This window comes from Mytilus galloprovincialis, chromosome 6 (assembly GCF_965363235.1).
Source record: "Mytilus galloprovincialis chromosome 6, xbMytGall1.hap1.1, whole genome shotgun sequence".
Classification (NCBI taxonomy): Eukaryota; Metazoa; Mollusca; class Bivalvia; order Mytilida; family Mytilidae; genus Mytilus; species Mytilus galloprovincialis.
In genome coordinates, this window is record NC_134843.1 from 32812429 (window position 1) to 32825189 (window position 12761).

Genomic DNA, 12761 nt, shown 5'->3' on the forward strand with positions numbered 1-12761 from the left:
CCCATAGTTTAAGTGTCTTTAAAAAGTACATAGTGAGCATTGGTCGTTACATACAAACGTTCACCTAAATTGTCCCAGTCAATGAATGATTTTAATGTGTCAATCAATGGCCACAGCTACACTGTTTTGAATTTCATACTATAGTTACATTTTTCTAACACAATTTATTTTTTGTTTGTCTATTACTTTTATAATTTCTGAAGTATTCATTAGAAAATAAGAGTTATACCATTAGTCGTATTCCTTATTACTAAATTGTTATATGCACAGGCTGTCAATTTTTCATAAACATGTTGATTGAAGGGGTAAGTAAAAATGTCATCAGTAATGATACCTACAAATATCCTAATTGTCTTTTTATGTGTATACCCTTTTTATCTGAATAATACATATTTTTTAAATGCTATTAAAATTTGTATTACAGAGTGAAAATATGAGGAACCAACTAGAGTTAATGAACCACAACTACAGGAGTGCAAATGATGAAATCCAAGGCCTGAGAGTTGCCCTTGAAGAATCAAGGTCAAATGGTGACAGGCTTCACAAGGAGAGTGAACTAGTTGTTCAGAATGTCAATACCTGGGTTCAGGAACAAAAGTAAGTAATTTGGTAGAATGGGGAAGTATTAAAATATTTGAGAGTTTTCTATGTCATGTGCTTCTTGATATTTCATTGGTGGAGCAGGAACTACTATACCTTCTAGATAACCTGGATTCTCATGTGGAATTTGGTGGAATTTGTGTTGCTCAATGTGTAGCTTTATCTATTTTGTCTGACAACTTTCATTTTGAAATTGGTTTTGTCTGTCTTTCCTCAAAGTATTATATTTTTATAACCCTGTTGGTTCCTTTATGCATGCTGACAGTTTATGGAAACCTTAAAGCAAACAAATAAAAATTTGTAATTTGTATGAAATTAATGGTGGAATCCAATGAAACATTGGGAACAACCACAAGGGAAATAAAACAATGATCAAAAATATCCACAAAGGGAAAGCCTGGATTTCTACAATGAACATATGTTCAGGCTATGTGTACTAAATAGGATATGATGATGAAGCTATTCAACAGTGGACATTTTTTACTTCTTGACAGAATAAAATTATTGTGAAATTTGAAGGCAAAAAAAATAATTTAAAGATTGAAAAAGACTTGTATACTGTACATCAGAAATTAGTGTATGTATTTATTATTGTGAAACATGGACCGTGTATAAATCTGTTAGTTTTATAGGTTTTATTGTTTATTTGAAAGTTATATTTATTTTTTACTAGACTTGCCAATGAGAAACTTGGAAAGAAGATCAGAGAACAAAGTAAAGCCATTATGACTCTCACTGCTGAAAAAGAGTAAGTGTTTTATATATTCTCACTTTTCTTCAAAGGTTTATGTATCTAAGAATATATATTCAGAACCATTGAAAACCATTGAGTTTGTTCATTTTACATCTTAAAATTTTCCTAGGAAGAAGAATGTAGGTATTTATGTAGAAGTCTTGGTGCAGTTTACCAAAATAAAATAAATATTTGAAAATTTTAGTTCCATTCATTATCTTGGTGTTTTTTAAATGAATTATATTCATCCGAATTGGGGAAGTTTTTGCAGCCTAGGGAGAGAGGCCATTGTCAGTTATATGCAGTAAAGTGACCTCTGAAAAAGTACAGAACTGTCATTTAATAATTATTTTGTTTTTCAGACAACTTTTAGAGCAAGTTACCAAATTACAGAAATTCAGCAATAAAGCAAAGATTGAATTAGAAGAAAGGAGAGATGAGTCTGACAAGTTTAAGGTAATTATACATTTATGATGAAAAAACTTCCCTCTCATCTCTAAAACATTGTCAATACGTCAGTATAAGTCATTGTTTTGGTCCTTAATACAGTGGTTGGAGAATAGGATTAATGTGTTCAATGAAATTGGACTAAACCATGTTTCAAAGAACTGGAGTTCTATAAACATTCATTTATTTTGTCATGTGTAAAAGTTCAGATTGGTCTTCCATATTATATTCAGTTATTAATAGTTGCTCAAATACCTCTTTCAATCATCAAATAGATGTATATATAATATGTAAAAGTAAACCATTATAAGTCAAATTACAGCCTTTAACTCGGCTCTCACCAAACAGCAAGCTATAAAGAGCCTTAAAAATGATCAGTGTAAAACCATTCTAACTGGAAAACAAACGGTCTAATCTATATAAGAAACAAGAAAAGTTCATTTGTCTAAATATGAATAAAAGAAATAAACCTAATTAATTTGTCATGTTTATATTTTATCAGGCTTTACAGAATCATTCAGCTCATCAACAAGTAGTATTAAATCAACTTAGAAATCGCCTGGAAGATAATGCGTAAGTTTCTTTATTCTACTGTACATTTTTGTGAAACCTGATTTAATTGCCTTGGACATTTTGAGGAAGTCAAAAGAAGAATTATGTTTGTTTATTTTTGTGCATGATATTTGTGTAAATTCAAAAAGAAAGTAGGAAGCTCATTTGATAGTATTGTTATAATATGAGAAAATAAATAAAAGGATATTGAATAATTTAAGTTCAATAAAATGTTTGTGCTAACAATATGCATAAAAAGAGATTATATTCTATACACTATAACATTTAAAAAAAATAAAAAATAAAGATACATATTTATTTTATTTTCCTCTTGTTATATAGAAGTGACCAGGACCATGAACTTCAAGCTAAAGTAGCAACAATTGAAGATTTACATAGTCGATTGAAGATTAATGTGGACAATATACAACAACTTAACCAACAGGTACTAGATAGTCAAAGCATAAATTACCTTTATCATAGGTTTATCAGCTTTTTAGCTCACCTGTCCCGAAGGGACAAGTGAGCTTATGCCATCACTTGGTGTCCGTCGTCGTCCGTCGTCTGTCGTCGTCGTAAACTATTTCAAGAATCTTCTCCTCTGAAACTACTGGGCCAAATACTTTCAAACTTTAACTGAATGTTCCTTAGGGTATCTTATTTATAAATTGTATCCGAAGTTTTGATCTATCAACAAACATGGTCGCCATTGCTAAAAATAGAACATAGGGGTCAAATGCAGTTTTTGGCTTATAACTCAAAAACCAAAGCATTTAGAGCAAATCTGACATGGGGTAATATTGTTTATCAGGTCAAGATCTATCTGCCCTGAAATTTTCAGATGAATCAGACAACCTGTTGTTTGGTTACTGCCACTGAATTGGTAATTTTAAGGAAATTTTGCTGTTTTTGGTTATTATCTTGAATATTATTATAGATAGAGATAAACTGTAAACAGGAATAATGTTCAGCAAAGTAAGATTTACAAATAAGTCAGCATGGAGGAAATGGTCAGGTGACCCCTTTAGGAGTTATTGCCCTTTATAGTCAATTTTTAACCATTTTTCGTAAATCTTAGTAATCTTTTACAAAAATCTTCTCCTCTGAAACTACTGGGCCAAATACTTCCAAACTTTAACTGAATGTTCCTTAGGGTATTTAGTTTGTAAATTGTATCCGAAGTTGTGATCTATCAACAAACATGGTCGCCATTGCTAAAAATAGAACATAGGGGTCAAATGCAGTTTTTGGCTTATAACTCAAAAACCAAAGCATTTAGAGCAAATCTGACATGGATAATATTGTTTATCAGGTCAAGATCTTATCTGCCCTGAAATTTTCAGATGAATCAGACAACCTGTTGTTTGGTTACTGCCCCTGAATTGGTAATTTTAAAGAAATTTTGCTGTTTTTGGTTATTATCTTGAATATTATTATAGATAGAGATAAACTGTAAACAGCAATAATGTTCAGCAAAGTAAGATTTACAAATAAGTCAACATGATGGAAATGGTCAGTTGACCCCTTTAGGAGTTATTGCCCTTTATAGTCAATTTTTAACCATTTTTCATAAATCTTAGTAATCTTTTACAAAAATCTTCTCCTCTGAAACTACTGGGCCAAATACTTCCAAACTTTAACTGAATGTTCCTTAGGGTATCTAGTTTGTAAATTGTATCCGAAGTTATGATCTATCAACAAACAAGGTCGCCATTGCTAAAAATAGAACATAGGGGTCAAATGCAGTTTTTGGCTTATAACTCAAAAACCAAAGCATTTAGAGCAAATCTGACATGGATAATATTGTTTATCAGGTCAAGATCTATCTGCCCTGAAATTTTCAGATGAATCAGACAACCTGTTGTTTGGTTACTGCCCCTGAATTGGTAATTTTAAAGAAATTTTGCTGTTTTTGGTTATTATCTTGAATATTATTGTAGATAGAGATAAACTGTAAACAGCAATAATGTTCAGCAAAGTAAGATTTACAAATAAGTCAACATGATGGAAATGGTCAGTTAACCCCTTTAGGAGTTATTGCCCTTTATAGTCAATTTTTAACCATTTTTCATAAATCTTAGTAATCTTTTACAAAAATCTTCTCCTCTGAAACTACTGGGCCAAATACTTCCAAACTTTAACTGAATGTTCCTTAGGGTATCTAGTTTGTAAATTGTATCCGAAGTTATGATCTATCAACAAACATGGTCGCCATTGCTAAAAATAGAACATAGGGTTCAAATGCAGTTTTTGGCTTATAACTCAAAAACCAAAGCATTTAGAGCAAATCTGACGTTGGGTAATATTGTTTATCAGGTCAAGATCTATCTGCCCTGAAATTTTCAGATGAATCAGACAACCTGTTGTTGGGTTGCTGCCCCTGAATTGATAATTTTAAGGAAATTTTGCTGTTTTTGTTAATTATCTTGAATATAATTATAGATAGAAATAAACTGTAAACAGCAATAATGTTCAGCAAAGTAAGATCTTCAATTAAGTCAATTTGACCAAAATTGTCAATTGACCCCTTAAGGAGTTATTGCCCTTTAAAGACTTTTTTCACAATTTGTTCATCATGTTGACTTACTTTTAAAAATCTTCTCCTTTGAAACTGCTGTATCAATTTCAGCCAAACTTAGGCTAAATGAGTTTCAGAGTATCTAGTATAAATTTTATATTTTATTTCCTTGTATGTCAAGAAACATAGCTCCTATGGCTAAAATAGAACATAGGAGAAAATGATTATTTTTTTTGGCTTTTGAAGAAAATAGGACGATCCAAAAAACATTTAAATAAATTGAAAAGCCAAAATAATCATTGATGAGAGATTTAACCAAAAGAATTAAGGTGAGCGATTCAGGCTCTTGAGAGCCTCTTGTTTAACCAGATATATTGTGTTATAGTTAAGGGGAGACAACCTGTATTTCTTTGGTCTGTACATGTAATTATCCGATTTGCAAATTTTATGTAAAGTTTTCAAACTAAGGAATCAAATTCTTCAGGAATAATTAACTATTGAATTTTCTTTGATGGTCATGAGCATACTTTTTACGCAGTGAATTAATTTTACAATGCATGAAGGTCGTATATAATTTTCCATATACATTTCATTTTAAACATGCATTTTTCAAAAAAATATTTTGAGGTTTTTATGTGTTTTGAGTTTTACAAACCAGGGTTTGAAAGATAAAATGTCTGAATTTTATTTTTAATTTGCAGTTTGTTTTTGACTCCAGTATAAGTAATTGTTATTGTAGTTTTGAAAAGATTCCAACCTATAATCATGATGAGATAGTTTGAAATGTATGTATATCTGAAATATATATTTAACTGTTTATTAAAGTAACATTGGTTATGTTTGTTTCAGATGAGTTCATTACAAAAGGAAAATCAACGACTAAGGAATGATTTAGATAGAGAAATACATTCTAGACAAACTTTAGAACTTCAAATAGAAAGTAAAGAACAAACAATTAACAGTTTAAAATCTCAGATGGAAGCTCGAAGGCATTTACATATAGAAAACAGTTCACCTTTAAAGGAAAAACCGGTATGTAAAATAAGATTTTGTAAACTAGATTTTGTTATTATTTTTATTTTGCACCCGTTTTTAATTATTCTCTCTTCATTCAGAGCTCTACCAATTAAAAGTTGGGTTTTTTCAAGTTATTTCAAGATCGAATCATGTCAGCTGATTTCAACATCTAGTGGTTTTTGTTTTCCTGGAATACAAATTGTATCAACTATAGGATTGTTTTTCTCATAGCTAGAATAATTCTTGATGTACTTATTCCATTTCAAAATTGCTAAACTTATGTTATACACAAATAATAGAACCGGCCGACAAGACTTGGCCATAGGCGGTCACCATCATGTCCATGTGTTAGTCCAGCAGGTCCTAGAGTCCCATTAGTAAGCTTTGAGTGTCTTAGGGTGAAAGTCAACTAACAGTAATATGAGGGTTAGGACAAATAATGTACTGGGATTTCTGGTTTCAGATTTTATAAAGTTTATATGTTTACATTGGGGTTTCAGTAATTCATACTACATATTATCATTCATTTGTGAAATCATATTTAAAACTTTCTTTTTCATTTTTAAAACTTTAAGTCCACAAACATTTATTTCCTGCAAATTGAAATGGCTTATTTAACAGATTGGTGAATATTTGTGGACTTACAATCATTCTTCAGTGTTGATATTCTCTTTGTTTTATTTTTTGGTAGATTAATAATTGATTTGCAACGTAACACAAGTTGTTTGCTTCATTTAATATGTTTTAGAGTGCTAGCTATAACTTTAAATCCTTTGTGTGAAACCTAGGCTATATGAACCCCCTTATGGCAGTAGTTTATGGATCTGAATTCTGTTTGCCAACTTTCAAAGGTCAGTGGTTTTCTCCAGGCACTCTGGTTTCCTCCACCAATAAAAACTGGCCACCTTGAAATAGCCTAAATGCGGTGCTTAAAAGTGGCGTTAAAACACCAAAAATCAAATCAAATCTATTTGCCAAGAACTTTCTTGAAAAATCTTGATACATGGGGAAATAAATAATATGTGTGATGTTAATCACAATTTACAATAGGAAAGCAATGTGGTAAATATCCTCTCAAAGAATCCTTGGAGCAAGTTCATTCAATTTGAAAACAGTATTTCTTTAATTTGATGTCATGTTAGAAATGTTGATGAGTTGATATTTATTGTTTAGAGCTGTGACAGAAATGCTGCTGTATTTTATGCTCATGATTAATTTTAAGTTTTAACTAGAGTTGACGAACAACTTACATAGAAAATATAAGATGAAGCAAATGTTGATTTAAAGTACACATTTCAGATGGGGTCCACTGATGTAGATATTGATAAGGTAACAAGGGACACAACTCTTGTATTACCCAGACATTACATAGTCTTTAGAATAGTTTTCCTTTTTCTCATTTACCTTTATCACAGAATAGATGCTTTTATTTGTAGCTTTATCTTAAATACAACTATACATATAAATGAGAATTGTTATACTGTGATATTTAAGCCTTTTCTGAAGAAAAAAACTAATGTTTTCATTGCTAACAATGCACTAATATTTTTCAAACAAACTATGATAACTACTTGATTTAAGAACATTAACATTTAGTGATTTTAACATTGCTCTGTACAGCTAAGTTTCTAGACTTGTCTCTCTTTTCTTTTATCAACAAATTCATTCATTCTTCTTCATTTTCTGTTATTGGGAGAGGTGTGTACATATTTGTCAAATTTTAAATGTTTATAAATATACATGTATTATATATGAGTCTGGGAAATCTATGAATTTTCTATTGTATATCAGTTGTATAATCAAATATATTATAAATGAGTCTTTTGAATTCTATGAATCAAGTAAAGATATGAAATTCGACTTCTTTTATATTTTTCACCTTTTGCTATTTCATATAGTAAAACATGGCAATGGTTTAAAGTTAGTTTTCTCAAAATTTTAAATAATTATTAGAAGTTTCATATTTAAAAAAAATCAATAATCATTGTGTTTAAAGTAGAATAAATTACTTTTAAATCGTTTGCTCAAGTTGTCAAATCTTTATTGTCAAAATTAAAACAACATTGCTAAAATTTGTGGATTTCTCTGACTAACTTAAGAAATATCAGGATAGAATAGCTTTGTATCATTATTTTAGCTTTGTAGAGTTAAAATTATCTTGAAATAAAAGTTTTTAGAATACTTTATGAATAACATTTTAAAATTTTCATAGCATTTTGTTATTTTGTAGTTTGATTTTTGCATGAAGGACATAAAATTGTGTAGATAGATATTACTAAACAAAACAAGCCAAATATTTTTTTCAAAAAACCATGAATTTTCAAAAAAAAAAAAAAAATAGCAATTGAGAAACAGAAACCAATTTTTTAGATGTGTTGGGTTTTTTTGGTTTTTTTTTCATTTGCTAATTTGTTAAATTTAATTTCAGCAAAAAGCCTACAGTAAAGGTATTGAAGATGCAGGAATATCGGACGCTGCGGCTTTAGATAAAAATTACTGGATACAAAGAGTTGGAGAGGTAATAACATAATAATGAGTTGAAAATTAATTTCACATTCCATGATCAGAGCTTTATTAAAGAGCATGGTTTGTGGTTATTTGATTTTATTCAAAATTTACATGACCTATGTCTTGATATAGTGGATATAATTATTCACTTTGTATAACAATAGTTTAATCCTTCAAAACCAAAAAACAATTTTTTAAAATCACGCTACAGGATTTTTTTTTAATTTATTTGATTGAATTAATGCAGTAAACCACAGTTAAAAATAACAATCATTAATTGCGTTTGAAACTTAAAAATCACATTTTAAAACTTTTAACAAAAAGTAAGGAAAAGCCATTTTTTTGTTAAGAATCAATTAGTAAATGGTTTTAACTTGTTTACTGACAGAAAGTTTCCTTTTTGAAACAGAGATATCCCAGCAGTTTTGAATAGGTTTGTTTCTTTTAATCAAGGGAGATAATCGCTTTAATTTGCTATTGACAAACCTGCTTTTTGTTTGATGAGTTCTGTAACTAATATATGTGCAGCTGCATGGTTTTACAAAAAGATAGAACAAGCTGAATGGCTGACTAACTAGTTTGGTTTTTATAACTTTTTTTTTTTTTTTACGAAATTTAACAACTTTGTTAGATTATAATCTTAATTAGTCAAAAAATATTGGTTTGGTTTTGGTTTTATTAATTCAAGCTATATTTGCATTATGTAAGCATGTGAAATAATTAACACATATTTGTTATAACTTGTGTTAAGTATGTGTGGACTAGATGATTATAGTGTTAATTCTGCATGTGACTAACTTGACATTCTGTTGATTCATTTATTTTGTGGTACCAATTCTTGTGGATTAAAGTTGAATGTATTTCACAGATTTGCTTAAATTTCTATGCAAGCTTATGGGAGATTCATACTTTGTTGAACATTCAAATTCTCTCTTTATCTTCACAAAAGTTGTATTCATCAAATGGTAATGTCTCTGTAGAACACTTTTTCACATGAAGTGTCAACTGTTGTCGGCTTTGGATTAAATGAGATTTTATCAAAGAAAAAAGATTATCAAAGCTACAACTTTTTACAGCTTTTGTAGAAATTTCCTGTTGAAATTTAATAAGGACAACATTCTAACCTATAGGAAGACTTGTTTGCTCTCTTTTAAAAAAGAAAAACAAAAAAAAGAAAACATGAATTGGTTTAAAAAAATATTTTCCTAATGGTGGCTTAATTGAATCTTAAATGTTTTTTTTTATGGAAGTACCAAATCCAGAGGAAAATTCTAAACGGAAAGTCTCTAATCAAATGGCAAAATTAAAAACTTAAACACTTCAAACAAATGGATAAAAACTGTCATATTTCTGACTTGGTACTAACATTTTCTTATGTAGAAATGTTGATGAAACCTGGTTTTATAGCTAGCTAAACCTCACACTTGTATCATAATTCTTTTGTTTTTATATTTTCAGTTATCTATACAGCTACAACAGAGTAGTGACTATTGGGCAGACAAAGTCCGTGACTTATCTGGACAATTAGAGAAAAGCCGTATCATCTCTAGTCCCATCCGACCACGATAGTCCATCCACTTCATTGTCATTCCGTCCACATTATATTCATGGAACTTTTTATTTATTGTTTAAATGGATAAAGTAGTTTTTAGTTGTCAATTTATATATGTTCATACAACAAAGTGCTGAAAGCCGTCCAAAATTTATTATTTATTTTTAAAAAGAAAGATTTTAGCATGTATATGTATATCTTAACCACGTTGTTGTAATTTAAATATTTATGGAGGGAAAAAAAATAATGTACTAGGAACATGTTTGCCTTGTTCTTTAAATATGGTAAATTAGTTAAAATGATAGTTTGTGAATATTATGTTATATTTGTTTCAATCATGACAGTTTATCAAGACAAGGAAGTAGATTATCATGTTAACATAGTTGGGTAAGGGATCAAATCTACACCAGAAATATCGGTATTGTTCTTAAATTAGGGTTTTTCCTTCTACCGATATTTGTAACATTTATCGAGAAATTGTTATCATTTATAATAAGGCAGCAAATCTTTAATTTCTCTAATGTCTAGAATTTGAAAATTTAAAACCTTTTTTTAAATGGTTCATTTGTTAACTAATGAGAGTTTATTATATAGGCTGTCCATTTTTATTGTGAAAAAGGGAAAATAGATAAATTTAATGATATAGATCAGCATTGTATGTTAGGATTTCCTTATTCCCTGCCTAAACAGTATTCTTAATATTTTACTATTTTTGGGTCACAGAATTCCAGTTTTTTATTTCTCACAATTTTATTTATTTATATTCTATTATTTAAGCTTTTTTTTTTATTTTGCAAACATTTATTATTATATTAATAATTGATAATTTTGAATATCAGTTTTTGATTTATTGATTTGTATTATAGTTACAAGCTATTTTGAGAAACTTATGTTCACATATTTTTTATTTTATTTAAAAAAAAAATGAGAATCAGTAGGAACATTTTAAAATCAATTTCATGATTTATTGATTTTTTAGTATATTTAGAATCTGTATAAGAAATTTACACACAAAATAATGTCCACATAAACTTGTATTATTTTTCAAAGTGAGAAACAGTAGATAATCATTTGAATGTTGTATTATTTAAGAATAGAAGGTTGTTAGGTGCTACAAATATTATGGATCACCAGTATTTACATCTTTTTCGTTTGTTTGATATTTTTTTATTGATAGAAAGGTCATAGAAGATAGTGTTATTTCTACAGAGCTGAAAATAAGGACAAGAAATTTTACTGTATAATTAAAAAAAAATTAAAAATCTTTTATTTTTTCAAACAATAAGTAAAAATATCTTTCCAATGGTTTTGAAATAAACAATGTCCATTATCAGGCCATGGTTCTTTTAGATCTACCATGACTTGTAAAAAAAGAAACATGAAAAAGTTAAGAAATTGAATTAACTTTTGTCTCCCTTTACATAAAAGTTCAGAAATTGAAGTAAGATTTGTCTCCCTTTACATAAAAGTTCAGAAATTTAAGTAAGTTTTGTCTCCCTTTACATAAAAGTTCAGAAATTGAAGTAAGATTTGTCTCCCTTCACATTAAAGTTTAGAAATTAAAGTAAGATTTGTCATCCATTAAATCAGTTCTGTAGTCATTCCACTATTTGTTAAAAGACTGAGTATCAAAACCATTAAAGCTATTATCTGTGATTTTGTATGAGGTAGTAGTGTCTACCCATACACGTAAAATAGATTATGTAGATGTCTGGTAGACGTATGAGATTTGTAGTGTGTGACATTGTGTCTCATTATATATTTGTTTTATATTGGTAATTAAATTCTGGCTAGATCCAGCTAATCTAATAAAGTTTTTCTTCTTTATCATCTAATTGGCAACAATTTGATTTTCTGTCCATACTTCTATAGGAAGAATGACATGTATTCCAATGAACTGTTACCTTTTGAACTAGCACTTTCAAAATCTTGCTCAGCTAGTCTTCAAGTTCATAGCCGATTCATATTCATATCACAGTAAGATGTTGATGTCTTGAAAATGCATTTAATTTGCCACTGGACATTAAACCTACATCCATCCACCCATCTTTCTATAGTAACCTTTGATTTGTAGGTTTCACACCATTCAGTTTTTCAGGGTAAATATTTTTTTTATCCATTTTTCAGTATTGACTTAAAATCGAATCCTATTATGTATCATTGGCATGGATTGATAAGTTATGTTCTCTTTGCAACTGTTTTATTTGTATCATAAATGAAATCAATTCTTGTTTGAATTGTTTCACATTTTGTCATGTCTAGCCTTTAATAGGTTGATTCTAGGATAAAGGTTTTGCTCATTGTTAAAGACCATGCAGCAGCTGATAGTTAATTATAAACATGTCATTAAAAATCTTTGTGGAAAGCTGTCTAATTAACAATCATACTACATCTCCTTATTTCAAACACGGAGCAGTGTTTGCTCGTTTTCTTTAATGTGTATTCCTATTGAAATAATCATTTTTACAACCAATGATAAAACACAAGTAATCCTGCAATAGATGAGACAACATTAATGAAACAGCAAACAATCAGCACATTAACAATAAAATTTTGTACCAAATTGAAATGTCAAGGTCTGTAGTTGTGAATAAAGTTGAAGGTAATTTCGTGTATTTCTCTGTCCTGAATGTTCTTGCATTTATTTGTACTGTAGTCCTGTAACTTCTGTCATGTAATGTTGTCATTTTAGTGTTATATTTAAAATTGCCATAAACGTGCAAGGTTTGGCTAGCTGCAAAACCAGGTTTTACCCACCATTTTTTCTTGAAATGTTCTGTACAAAGTCGGGAAATGGCAGTAGTTATCTTATATTTCGTTTCTGTGTGTGTTGC

General features: G+C 29.3%; 1 protein-coding gene across 19 annotated transcripts in view; it reads left to right on the forward strand.

Annotated features, from left to right (window-relative positions):
* The window catches only part of LOC143079394 (uncharacterized), an 81338-nt gene extending 69598 nt beyond the window's left edge, over window positions 1–11740 (forward strand). For 15 of the 19 annotated variants that reach the window (XM_076254688.1, XM_076254693.1, XM_076254701.1 and 12 more), the window contains 9 exons: window positions 425–597; window positions 1274–1348; window positions 1696–1789; window positions 2283–2353; window positions 2675–2777; window positions 5700–5882; window positions 7167–7196; window positions 8296–8385; window positions 9834–11740. In XM_076254688.1, coding sequence (XP_076110803.1) covers window positions 425–597; window positions 1274–1348; window positions 1696–1789; window positions 2283–2353; window positions 2675–2777; window positions 5700–5882; window positions 7167–7196; window positions 8296–8385; window positions 9834–9944 — 930 coding nt within the window. In that variant the 3' untranslated portion in view covers window positions 9945–11740. Of the gene's footprint in view, window positions 1–424; window positions 598–1273; window positions 1349–1695; window positions 1790–2282; window positions 2354–2674; window positions 2778–5699; window positions 5883–6166; window positions 6360–7166; window positions 7197–8295; window positions 8386–8784; window positions 8809–9833 lie in introns of those variants that run through there. The other 4 variants (XM_076254695.1, XM_076254699.1, XM_076254690.1 and 1 more) reach the window with 4 other exon arrangements.
* Window positions 11741–12761: the final 1021 nt, after the last annotated feature.